At 47.0% G+C, this 13,694-nt stretch overlaps 1 protein-coding gene across 1 annotated transcript in view; it reads left to right on the forward strand.

Annotated features, from left to right (window-relative positions):
* The first annotated feature begins 5,543 nt into the window (after positions 1 to 5,543).
* Positions 5,544 to 13,694, forward strand: part of LOC124094398 (fibroblast growth factor 2) — a 41,526-nt gene continuing 33,375 nt past the window's right edge. Inside the window, exons 1-2 of the mRNA XM_058580108.1 lie at positions 5,544 to 5,574; positions 5,951 to 6,538. Of these exons, the coding sequence (XP_058436091.1) occupies positions 5,544 to 5,574; positions 5,951 to 6,538 (619 nt within the window). The remainder of the gene's footprint in view (positions 5,575 to 5,950; positions 6,539 to 13,694) is intronic.

Genomic DNA, 13,694 nt, shown 5'->3' on the forward strand with positions numbered 1-13,694 from the left:
AAAAAAGAAGTAATCAGAATCTTAATGATGAAAAAGTACAATAGTTTATGAAAAGCTTTAAGAAAAACTCTCTAATATTTCTGAATGGAAACATAACAAAATAACTATGCAAAATTCCTCCAAACATATTTAGGAATTTAAAATAGTACTGATTTAAGTTCTAGAACAATTTTTAAAACTATAAAACAATATTTAAAATTTGGTGCATGCCTGTAATCCCAGCAGTTCTGATCACAAGTTCAAAGCCTTCCTCAGCAACTTATTGAGGCCCCAAGCAACTTACCAAGGCCCCAAGCAACTTAGACCCTGTCTTAAAATAAAAAAAATAAAAAGGGCAAGGGATGTGGCTTAGTGGTTAAGTGCCTCTGAGTTCAATCCCTCATACAAAAATAAAAATAAAAAATAAAATGCATTTGAAAAATAAACATGAGGATAGCAAATCCTTTCCTTTTATCTATAGAGGAAAATGAGAGTTTTAAATGGATCAAAAAGATTATTGGACCTTTTCAATGTAAATCAAGGCACTATGTCAAAGATCTGAGTTTATGGCTTCTCTGCTTTTCAGTGTCCTTGAAAACCTTATAACTCTTGCAAATCGTGGATCACTGACAATGTATAAGTAAATTATGTTATGGGCCAGGCTATATGGCAATGACCAAACAGACTCCATTGTACCCCGAGACTCCATATCATATACCAAATGCTTCTCCCAGGGAAAGCCCCACCTCTGTACCTATCAATAGTTGCTTAGCACAGCATGTTTGGCAACACAAAATGGCAATTCTTACACAATGTACCTCTAAGAGATTGATTGTGTAGACACTAGTAACCATCCTTTAACTTGTACTCAACCAGGGTCATTTTGACCCACTTCCCCTCCGCTTACCATTATGGAAAGTCCCATGGGAAATCCCAGTGTACCCATTGCCTTGGTTTTCTAAAATAATTTTTAATTTGTTTTAATTAGTTATACATGACAGTGGAATGCATTTATGCACTTTGATATATCATACATAGCTGGAATATAATTACTCATTTTTCTGAGTGTACATGTTGCAGAATCATAGTGGTCATATAGTCACATATATACATACAGTAATAATGTCTGTTTCATTCACCTATCTTTCCTATCCCCACATCCCCTCCCATCACTTCCCTCTACCTAATCAAAGGTAATACTATTCTTCTCTAGTCCCCCCGCCCACAGCCTTATTGTGAATTGGCATCTGCATATTAGAGAAAACATTCGGCCTTTGGTTTTGTGGGATTGGCTTATTTAGCTTAGCATGATATTGTCTAACTCCATCCATTTACTGGTGAATGCCATAATTTTACTCTTCTTTAAAGCTGAGTTGCTGAGAGCCACAGCCGAGTCGGAATGGCCCCTGGCATTTTGCCAATAGTATTGGTTGAGAGGCAAGCCATTGAGATGATGCTGGATCGATTCGGTTGTATATTAGACCTTTACTGTCCGCCTCAGCCTGCTACTTTGGAGTTCTTGTGCTACTTTGGAATTCTCGTGGGGATTCCCGGAGAGTTCCCATGGGTTGGGGAAGTGCGGGAGGAGGGATTTCCGGAAGAGGGATTTCCGGTTGTTGGTTCCTGGAGGAGCCGCGTGGCGTTCGGGAGAGTTCCCTGGGAGCGTGTGGAGTGTGCTGGTGGAGTTCAGAAATAAAGTTTGTTCCTGCTTCAGTGGCTCGTGATTTGTGCCCAGCCAGACTGCGGCACTGAGTAATATTCCATTGAGTATATACACCACATTTTCTTTATCCATTCATCTATTGAGGGACTAACCTAGGTTGGTTCCATAGTTTAGCTATTGTAAATTGAGCTGCTATAAACATTGATTTTTAAGTCCTTTGGGTATAAACCGAGGAGAGGGATAGCTGGATCAAATGGTGGTTCCATTCCCAGTTTTCTGAGGAATCTCCACACATATTGGCTGCACCAATTTGCAGTCTCACCAGCAATGTATGAGAGTACCGTTGTCCCCACATCCTCGCCAACACTTATTGTTGTCTGTGTTCTTGATGATTGCCATTCTGACAGGAGTGAGATGAAATCTTAGTTTTGATTTGATTTCTCTAATTGCTAGTGATGTTGAACCCTTTTTCATATATTTGTTGATCAATTGTATTTCTTCTTCTGTGAAGTTTCTGTTCTGTTCCTTAGCCCATTTATAGATTGGGTTATTTATTTGTTTGTTTGTTTGGTGTTGAGTTTTTTAAGTTCTTTATGTATCCTAGAGATTAATGCTTTTTTGGAGGTGCGTGTGGTAAAGATTTTCTCCCAATCTGTAGGCTCTCTCCTCACGTTATTGATTGTTTCCTTTGCTGAGAAGAAGCTTTTTAATTTGAATCATCCCATTTATTGATTCTTGATTTTACTTGCTTTTTAGGAGTCTTGTTAAAAAAGTCAGATCCTAGGCTGACATGGTGAAGATTTGGGCCTAATTTTTCTTCTTTTAGGTGCAGGGTCTCTGTTCTAGTGCCTAAGTCTTTGATCCACTTTGAGTTGATTTTTGTTCAGGGTGAGAGATAGAGGTTTAATTTCACTTTGCTACATATGGATTTCCAGTTTTGCCAGCACTATTTGTTGAATAGGCTATCTGTTCTCCAGTGAATGTTTTTGGCACCTTTGTCTGGTATGACGTAACCGTATTTATGTGGGTTTGACGCTGTGTCCTCTGTTCTGTATCATGGGTCTACGAGTCTATTTTGGTGCCAATACCATGCTGTTTTCGTTGCTGTAGCTCTGTAGTACAGTTGAAGGTCTGGTATTGTGATGCCTCCTGCTTCACTCTTCTTGCTAAGGATTGCTTTAGCTATTCTGGGCCTCTTATTTTTCCAAATAAATCTAATGATTGCTTTTTCTATTTCTATGAAGAATGTCATTGGGGTTTTCACAGGAATTCATTAAATCTGTATAATGCTTTTGGTTTTATGGCCATTTTGACAATATTAATTCTGCCTTATCCAGGAGCATGAGATATCTTTCCATCTACTGAGGTTTCTTCAATTTCTTTCTTTAGTGTTCTGTAGTTTTTACTGTAGAGGTCTTTCACCTCTTTTGTTAGATTGATTCCCAGGGTTTTTGTTTTTGAGGCTATTGTGAATGGGGTAGTTTTCCTAATTTATTTTTCAGTGGATTCATCACTGATAGTATAGGAATGCATTTGATTTACGGGTGTTGATTTTATATCCTGCTACTTTGCTAAATTCATTTATTAGTTTTAGAAGTTTTCCGGTGGAATTTTTGGATCTTCTAGATAGAGAATGATGTCATCAGCAAATAGTGATGGTTTGAGTTCTTCTTTACCTATTTGTGTCCCTTTAATTTCTTTCTTTTGTCTAATTGTTCTGGCTAGAATTCCAAGGATGTTGGATAAAGTGGTGAAAGAGGACATCCCTGTCTCGTTCCAGTTTTTAGAGGGAATGCTTTCAATTTTTCTCCATTTAGAATGATGCTGGCCTTGGGTTTGACATATATAGCTTTTACAAGGCTAATGTATGTTCCTACTTTGCCTAGTTTTTCTAGTGTTTCTAACACAGAGGTGTGCTGTATTTTGTCAAATGCATTGTTTTGCTAACGGCTCAGTTCAGCTTCTGTACCCCTGCTTGCTTGCTGCTATGCCAACTGGGGTATGGTTTTTGTGGGTTTTGCCTTTAATGATCCTAAAACACTCAGACTCAGGGCTATTCCTCACAGAGACAGTTATGAGTCCTGTAAGGAGTAGTCACAGGCTGGCTGGCTAAATAAAGACTCTCCAATTTGGACAAAATGGACTTGGTATATTTTCAGAGCAACCTGTCCCATAACAATTATATCTAGTAGAAGGACAAGTATCTATCTCTCTGCCCTGCCTATTGGACAAGCCAGCTTTGTACCTATCTGTAAATTCACTCCAGCATTCTTTCTCCTTTCATATTCACAAACATGAAGTCTCTGAATTGCCTTTCAAGTCTGTTGTAATACCTACGGATTCAAATTTTTCTGCTGTAAGGGATGAGGTGAACCAGAGACCTCGAGAACTGCCTGAGAGAGGTTAAATTATTATAGCATTGGAGAGGGTACTTTAAAAAGCTGTATCAAGGCCTAAAAGTGTTGTGACTTGTTTTCTATTTGTTTGTTTGTTTGCGGTGCTGGGGATGAAAAGCAGGGTTTCATGAACGCCAGGCAAGCCCTCTACCGCGAAGCCACAGCCCCAGTTCTGTATTGTTATTTTGAGACGGTCTCATTAAGTTGCCCAGGCTGGCCTCGAAATTCCCATCCTCCTGCTTCAGGCTCTCAAGTCTCAGGGTTTTAAGATTTTAATATCAGTTGAGTCAAGTTTTAGTGCCAGAAATTTATTCTAAAGAAATAATCATGGATGTACAGAAAGATTTAGTAATCTGGGTGTTCATTATATCCTTGATTAAAATGAGAAAATGTGAGATAAGCTAAATGACTAATGATGAGCTAACATGCATAATGTTAGGATAATAACTGGAAAGTGGTTGCAATATTCACTTAATTGAAAGAAGTAGGTTGCAAAACTATATAAAGGATCTCGTTTACTTTGTAGACTCCCACATGCATATCAGAATGAAAATATTAAAATGTTAATAGTGATTATTTGGGGGTGGGAGAATCATTTATATTTATGGAAACAACTAGCAATTCCCTATCACTATCGTTATCTATAATTGTAACTTCTTTCTTTCTTTATAATGGTTCTCAGTCCCTGTCCCACCGTGAGACCCAAGTGCCTTTGGATCACGGATCTTTCTGATCTACACCCTGCTGTGTCCTGAGGACTTACGGGCAGTACGCAGACCCTCAGCAGACTTGTTTGTATCTGTGAGTGAATACATTGTTTTCATTGTAAAAAGATCTACTTAAAATCCAACTCATTGGGCTGGGACTGTAGCTCAGTGGCAGAGCGCTTGCCTAGCTTGCATGGGTTCCATCCTCAGCACCACATAAAAATAAACAAATAAAATAAAGGCATTCTTTCCATCTACAACTACAAAAAAAGTTTTTTAAAAACCCAAACTCATCATGTGCATTATAGAGGGGTGGATGTGCATAGTCCCTGACACTTGTTCCTCCACAGGAACAAATATTGGCACCTTCTTCTAGAGGCTTCACCAAATCCCCCACCTCTGGGAAAACTGGGGTACCCACAGTGTGGCAGCCACAGTGCTGGGTCTTGCATGGCGGCCTTGGTGCTTCCTGCTGGCTTCCTGATGCCCCTGTCTTATCCCCTTGGGTGTGCCTGGGGAAGATTCCATCTGATTTGCCTCTGCCCAAAGCCACTGCCAATGCTTTGCACGTGGTGGGCACTCCATACCTGTAAATGTTCTGCACGAGCATTTTGTGACTTGTGTGTCGGACCAGCTATATGCTACTGAAAACCACCACATGCAACGAACTTCAGTTTTGTAGTTTGGGATCTTCAGGAAATATGCTGTCTCCAAGAAATGCCTAACACTTTAGCCAGGGCAAATGGCAGCCCGGGTTAAGACACTGACACTCTGCTATGGAGACGAGGGTCCATCCTCATGTTACCGCTTCGACTGAAGCTAATGGTCGGTAAAGAGGAGTGATGGGAGGAGAGGGGAGGGGATGGGGAGATAGGAAGGACAGTAGAATGAAACTGACATTATTATTACTGTGTGCATATACGTGACTGCATGGCCAATGTGATTCTGCAACCTGCACACTCAGAAAAATGATTCAAATGTATGATACGTCAAGGTCATTGTACCAAGGTCATTAATTAGTATAACTAATTAAAACAAAACAAAACAGAAAGGCACCTTTCCTCTGGGCAGCTCGGCGGCCCCCTTATCTGGCCTTTCTGTCTCCCGCGTTAGTTCAGCATTTCATCCCGCGTGTTGGGGGCGGCTCCCCGCTGCCCACCCTTCTCCCTCTTGGGTGGAAGAGGCTGCTTTGCTTTGAAACCCAGCGGGCAACAAGCGCAGAGGGGCCGGGCGCACGAAGGTCCGGCGTCCAGCCCGCGGGCTGGGCGGTGCGGAGTCGCGGCCGGGGCCCCTCTGCGCCGGGCGGGGGCCGGGCAGGTCGCGCGCCTGCGTGTCCGCGCGCGCCCGGAGCCGCCCCGAGCCGAGCCAGGGGGCGGGCGCGGCGGGCGCGGCGGGCGCGCGGCGCACTGGGGCCCACGGCGGCTGCGGGGCGGCGTTCGCGGCGGCGACCCGAGCGGGACAGCGCGGCGGCCCGAGGCTGGGGGCCCGCGGCCGCGCGCCGCCGGACGGGAGGCTGGGGGGCCGCGGCCGGGGCGCCGAGCGGGTCGGGGGCCGGGGCCGGGGCCGGGGCGCGGCGGCTCCGGCGGCCCGGGCGGCCCGGAGGGACCCCGGCGGGGCCATGGCAGCCGGCAGCATCACCACGCTGCCCGCACTGCCCGAGGACGGCGGCGGCGCCTTCCCGCCCGGCCACTTCAAGGACCCCAAGCGGCTCTACTGCAAAAACGGAGGCTTCTTCCTGCGCATCCACCCCGACGGCCGAGTGGACGGGGTCCGGGAGAAGAGCGACCCCCACAGTGAGTACCGTCCCGTCCCGGCCCCTGTCCCCGTCCCCGTCCCCGTCCCGGGCGCCCTCCCTGCCTGCGCCCCGCGCCCTCTCCTCCCTCTCCCGCCTCCTGGGACGCGTGGCTTCTTTCCGAGCTGCCGGGCTGCGGGTTCCCCGAGTGGACGGTCCCCCTGCGCCGAGCCGGGGGCGCCCCTCCCCTCGCGGGCCCCTGGTGGCGTCGCGATGCCGGAGGCAGGCGGAGAGCAGATCCGCGCTGGGGGAGCCGGCCGCGTCCCCATCGAGTGACTGCCTCCTTTCGGGTGCGTGCGGTGGTCCCAGGGTCCGAGACCCGAGGGACTAGGGCAGGATTAAGTGTTCTTCATTGGAAAATACCTTTCCCACGTCCTGCTGTTACATTCCGACTCAGTGAGACGCGAGGCATCTGGCATGGTACCCACCCGCGCAGGTTTCTTTCCCCCCTGATGAACGTTGAAAGAGCCCGAGCGAAAAGAGAGAAAAAAGATTCCGGACTTTGTTCGTAGAGTGCGACAGACCTTTTATTCAACAGTGAACAGACGTGCACAGCCCTAGCGTAACCCCCAAGTCGTTATCTTTGGAACCTTGATCAGCGCTTAACCGCTGAGCAGGTCCTTCTCCTTGGAGTGCTGCTAATCTACCCTTGCCTAGGTTCGAGGATGAAATGAGAATTACACTTCTGCTTTCTGGGAAAAGGATCTTTTTGTGCGTATAACATTGGCCTTGATCAGTGGTCGTCCAGCTCTAGGGTGCATAGGGAATCACCAGGAGGGTTTGCTATAAGGCCATTGCTGGACCCCATCCCCGGGAATTTCACGTTGGAGCGAGGGTTGAACACCTTCATTACTAAGTTCCAGGCAGTGCTGATCTGGGCACTGCCTGGAACTTGGAGGGCCTCTGGTAGGCCCTCCAAGTAGGAAGAAAAGGGCATAATTTACAACCCTTGGGATCTGAAGTGAGAGAGAAGAGACTGGAATCTGTTTTAAGCAGCCCTCTGCAAATAGGTAGAACATCTGTTTCAAGGCTCTGCGTCCTGGCATTCCTTCCTTTATGGTTCCAGGCAGACAACCAATCCTCTGTTCGCCTCAGAAAAGAGCAGCAAGGTCCCTAGCTCCCTTGCCCAGCAGCCCTGCCTTTATCTTGGGATGCTCAGGGCATTCCACTGACTCAGGAAGGAGGGGAAGGAAGAAGAGAAAGATGACCATCAAACAGGAATGGGAAAAGCACTTGTAGATTTGCTGTCTTTTCTTTATAAGTAAGTTTTTAAACTCATAAGAAACCAGAATCATGGTGGCATGATGTTTCAGTATATGTGCAATAAAAATTGTGTAATGTTTGAGTCAGGTCAAACATTTCTTCCTCTCAAACACCTGCCATTTCTTTATGGTAAAAATTTCCAAAATCCTCTTTTATAGCTTTGTGAAATGTGCAATACATTGCTGTCTTCTCTCATTACTACTGTATCGCTACTGTGCAACAGCACACCAGAATCTCTTGCTTCTATGAAACTATAAATTAGTATTAGTTGGGTATTTATTGCTTCCAAAATACCAACCAGTAGAAGATGAAGGTCATCAATTTTGGGGGGTGGGGGCTGCCATATTTTAAACAGCTGAATCACTATTTAGTAAAACTGAAGCTGCTTGTCACTTCATATAGGGGTTAGCACTGCTCCGTTCCGTTACTTGAGCAACCAGTTACCTTTGTTTCAAGCTTGCTCTGAAGTTGTTGGGCTGGCTCAGCTGATGGGCAAAGGTGTCTCAGTTTTATTCTTTTCTAGTATCTGTTGCTTCAGAAGCATGTTTCATGATTAAAGAACAGCAGAATTCCTCAGATTAGGTTCCTAATTGGGGCTTCACTTGATACTCTTTATTTTCTTTTTTTTTGAGAGAGAGAGAGAGAGATAATTTTTCAATATTTATTTTTTAGTTCTCGGCGGACACAACATCTTTATTTTATTTTTATGTGGTGCTGAGGATCGAACCCAGCACCCCGCGCATGCCAGGCGAGCGTGCTACCGCTTGAGCTACATCCCCAGCCCGATACTCTTTTTAATACTCTGTTATCATCTAGAGTATTTTGGATACTCCGGTGCATTGTTTTTTCTTTGAAGCTCTTTTCTTTCTTTCTTTTTTTTAAGAGAGAGAGAGAGAGAGAAAATTTTTTAATATATTTTTTTTTTTTAGTTTTCGGCGGACACAACATCTTTGTTTGTCTGTGGTGCTGAGGATCAAACCCGGGCCACACGCATGCCAGGCGAGCGTGCTACGGCTTGAGCCACATCCCCAGCCCCTGAAGCTCTTTTCTTTACAGTAGAACGACATACACACTGTGAGTAGGGGCAACTCGGAACTGCATACCACATTATCACCCTTAAACAGCCATCAAGGTTTTCTTCCCAACTGTGGCTTGGCTTTACATTTGCACTTTAACTCTGGTTCTTGAATGGGGCGTGGTGATGGTGGGGTGATGATTTTGCCCCCCAGGGTACATTCAGCAATGCTTGGAGAAGTCTGTAGTTGCTGTACCTGGCAAGGTGCCCCTGGACGGTGGGTAGAGACCAGAGTACTGTTGAACCTCCTGCGCGCACAGGATAGTTCCAGCAAAAAAAAAAAAAAAAAAAATGGCCTCACCCAAATGTCATGCCCCATTCTTCAGAGTGTTTTGTCTCATTGATCTGAAAAGCTGTCATTTGGAGATGTATTCCTTTGACATGACACTTTCTGCCCAGATCTTCTAAAATGCTAATGTGCTGAGTTGTAAACTCTTAGGACTGTACCTAGCCAAGACAAGATGTCAAAAGTGAAGTGTAGAGTAGCATATTGAGATTTGTGTAGGCCAAATTTTTTAAAAGACCCTTCTTGCTAGATAATAGATGGACAGGATCACAGACCTGCATATGATGGCTTTAAACATTTCTGTGTGGTCCAACTTGGACAGGAGCTTGAGGGTGCCTGTCCATCTGTGGGATGTCCTTGGATGCAGATCAGGAGACCCCCAGGAAGGATGGCAGGAAGAAGACAAGTATGGACAGCACACGCTCCCCAGACAGACTAGCCAGCAAACAGGAGAATTAAAAGCAGAGTTAGTGGCAGCCGCCATTTCCCACTTAGCTGTGGCTCATCGCTGCTTGTTTGAAAAGTTGAAAAACCCCGTGCCCCATTCTTCAGAGTGTTTTGTCCAGTTGATCTGAAAACCTGTCATTTGGAGATTTCTTCCTTTGACATGACACTTTCTGTCCAGATCTTCTAAAATGCTAATGGCCGAGTTCAACCATTTTTGAACTTGAAGTATGAGTGCAGTTCTTACCCCAGGGCAGAGCAGGAGTGGAGTTTGGACAGGGTTGCTTCGAAGACTGTGGTGTAAATAGTGGGTGCCTGGTGGGTGCGGGTGTGGGGCAGGGAAACTGTGAAAGCAGAGACAGGAGGAGAGGACCCAATGCACACTTGTCCCGCTGCTCCGTGTTGCTGAAATCCGTTGGAGTCACTCTGGGTATTTCCATTTCCTGGCTGGTTTCATCGCCCTGCAGTGCTCTTCATTTGACTGAGCCTTGATAGAAGCAGAGGTCAAAGGGCTGCAGCGTCCAGCATGTGTGCTGCCCTTGGCTGTCCTGGTGGCTGCTGGATCTCAGCAGGCCCCCTCTCTGGCCATGGGCGTGTAGTGTACTGGGTGTGCTCTGAAGCTGCGAAGCTGGCGGCAAACACAGGAGAGAACATTTGATCCCAAGCAGTACGTCCATCCTGTACTGCAGCAGTGGGTGAATGCATGCTGCCTATGTACATGTTAGCGTTCGATTTATTCCAGATGTTCTCCTAGAGGCCCAAAACGAGGCAGTCAGAAGGGCTACATCTGCCCTGGGCTTCTCCCTGGAGGTGACTGCCTGCCGTTCACACTTCTCTGCTTCCAGGCACCGGAGGACATCAAGGCTTGGAGAGACCCAGGGCCTACCCCTCCTGCCTGGAGAAGGGGTGGGGTCCTGGGTGGCGAGTCCCTTCTCTTTGACACTACACGTGCTCTAGGAAACACAGTTCATAACATCACGGGACGTGAAACTCAAAGGGAGCTCCAGACCCCTAGCTCACCTGGAGATTGAGTTCAGGAGGGGTCCCCTTGTCTGAGTTCCCCTGTGGATTCACCTCCTGCCCACTTCTTGCCCACCTGGTCCTGGACCTCTGGTCCTGCCTCCCTACCCTCCGGCTCCCCTCCTTCAGTCAGAGCATCCCTGCGCCGTTGGTGGGGCTTCCGCCCTTTCTGGGTGCTGTGCTGCCCAGCCCTTGGGAGTTTCTGCTAGCTCAAGGTTCTTCCGGTTCTGTCCGGACTTTGGGCAAAGCCACCTTACCTTCTCATATTGCCCCTGTGTCAGCGGGACCCTTCGTTTAAGGACACTCGCCCTCACCTTCCTTGGTGATCTCTCTAGGTGATCCCCCTAGTTTGCCTTAATGAACATGATGTTTACTGAATACTGTTTGTATGTAGTCAACAAATGGAATCAGAGTCTAATAGCGTATTTAATGCTGGAAATCACGTAATCGGTCCAGCAACGAAAGGACAATTCATGAGTCACAGATGTTACCACACCTTGGAGTCTTTAAGACGCCTTCTGTGCCAAGTGACTTCAGCCCAGGGAAGGCAGCGGCCCTCACGACATGCCCTGAGGGCTCTTGCTGGTGGTTATAAAATAGCCATTATGTAAGAGACCTCAACAGTGCTAGACCTCCACAGTGCTGGGCTGTTGTCAGAGATCCCCGTTTTGATTTATGATGCTGTTTTACTCTGATGGTCATACTTTTAAAGTTTTAATTTGAAAATAAAATGTTTCAGCTGTAAGAAACAAACCCACCATTCTTTATGCATTATAAGCCAAAACTGGCTTTGTGTACTTATTGATTCTGAGAACCTGCAGTCAGCGATGCTGACAAAGGCCACTTAAGGTATCACTTGTTGCCACCGCCGTTCCCAAGTGCAGGAGGCTCGTCCACAGTGTGGCAGCATGTGTGCCCTAGTGTTTGTGTGTCTTTCCTGACCAGCATTCTGGATTTTCCAGACACCCCTCCTGAGCCCCTTGGTGTGTAGCACACGTCTGTGAGGGGGCGGGGCTGGGTGAGATGGAGGGGGCAGGGCAAGCCAGCAGTTGGGCACCCTCTCACCTCCTTGGCATTTACCATTCCTACAAGTGTCTTATGAGTTACTTTTGAGTAACTTACTTGGACTTACCGTTTTCTGCATTCCAAGATCAGGGGTCTGCTCTTCTATGATTGTCAGCAGTAGTACGTCATCACTGCTTGAGTTTTGGCGAAATAGTGGGACTGATACTTGTCAGCAGAGTGTTGCTAGGAAAGGCCATTGTGTTCCGGGACCTTCGGCCTTCCTGGAATAACCCCTGTTAGGCCAGCTTTTTTGAATCCTTTCCTGTTAAACTTTCTCTGTAATAACTTAGGCCAGGGAGACCCTGTCAACTAGGTCACTTGCAGGCACAGGAACTTGAGGAGATGAACTCACAGTGGTGACTCCCAGAAACGCCCTCCGGGGAGCCCTTGACTGTGGTTCTCGGGGGCCAGCCTGGCCCTATCCTGAACCCCTGTTGGATGGGTTTAGTTGGAGAGACTTGGAGAGCCTGGTGGCAACAGGCAGCCGGGACTCAGCATTCAATTTGTGTGTAATCCTCTGTCACCCTTCGTGACCAGTGTCACCTTCACACTTACCATTTATAGACCTCTGGAATGGCTGTGTGCGTGTGTGTAGGTGTATTTCTTTATGGTTTAGATGTGGTGTCCTCCAAAAGCTCACGTGTGAGACAATGCAAGAAGGTTTGGAGGAGAAATGACTGAGTTACAGGAGCCTCAACCCAGTCAGTGAACTGACCCTGGTGGGATGAACTGCATGGTACCTGGAGGAGGTGGGCTGTGGCTGGAGGAGGTGGGCATTGGGGGTGTGGCTTTGGGGGATATAGTTTATATCTGGAGAGTGGAATTTCTCTCTCTTGCTTCCTGATCTCATGTGAGCCGCTTCCCTCCACCACATGCTCTGCCATGATGTTCAGCCTCACCTCAAGCCCCAGGGAGTGGAGCCAGCCTTCCGGGACTGAGACCTCTGAAACTGTGAGCCCTCAAATAAACTCTTCCTCCCCTACAGTTGTTCTGGTCAGGTCTTTTTAGTCACAGCAGCGAAAAAGCTGTCTAAAACAATTTCCAAAGGGCTTTTGACGTCTCCAAGTTAACTCCTAAGTTGAATTCACTGGTAGAATTTTGAAATGAAAGGTTCACAGGTGTTCAAGATATTTTAGAGGTAAAATAAAATGAGGTTATATGAATATTAAATGTTATATTCCAGGTATAACTGAACTGTTGAAAGTAATGATCCCGGTTTAATTTATAATTAAGCTGCACGTTAATTTATAATGAAAATTTATAATTAAAGAATGACAAATCAGCCCAGAAAGAAGTGTTCTTTTTTGAAGGATTGTAGGAACAGTGCTGCCCAGGCTGGTCCTGCGAGTGGACTGTTCTCTGTCATGATTGGCACTGTGAGAAGATTCTGGTACCTTAGGGTAGGAGCTGCCACTCCTCCCTGTGAACAGGTATCCTAGAGGGCTCTGGGCTCACTGCAGGAGCCCGTGATGGAAACTGCTCTGCGGACCTTCCAGCTGCCCCTGGGCCGTGTTCTGTGGACTGCGGTGAGGCTCCGTCTCTCCACACAGGGACGTGTCCACTCAGACCCTGGGCAGTCTCTTACTGAAGAGTTGGGTATAACAAAGTTATATTCTCAGAGCCTTTGGGAACCCTAGAGCTGGCTGTTGGCGTTACTTAGGATGACCTGTAGGAAGACAGTCATGTTTCAGGAAAGATTGCTTAGAACTCTGTCAGGATTTCTGGTTTCTCTGAGAAGTGCTCGGGGTTGTCGTCCCGCCGAGTGACGGCCTCAGGTATGCCGCAAGTGCTCCATTCTTTTGTGGATTTGATTCTGGAATCCCGTGTTTCCGCTTCTCTCTCCTTCCCTCCCTCCTTCCCTCCCTCCCTCCTTCCCTCCCTCTCTCCCTCCCTCCCTCCCTCCCTCCTTCCCTCCCTCCCTCTCTCCCTCCTTTCCTCCCTCCCTCTCTCCCTCCCTCCCTCTCTCCCTCCCTCCCTCTCTCCCTCCTTCCCTCCCTCTCTCCC

This window comes from Marmota monax, unplaced genomic scaffold (assembly GCF_021218885.2).
Source record: "Marmota monax isolate L192 unplaced genomic scaffold, Marmota_monax_Labrador192_F-V1.1 WCK01_AAM20220418_F8-fsc00776, whole genome shotgun sequence".
Taxonomy (NCBI): Eukaryota; Metazoa; Chordata; class Mammalia; order Rodentia; family Sciuridae; genus Marmota; species Marmota monax.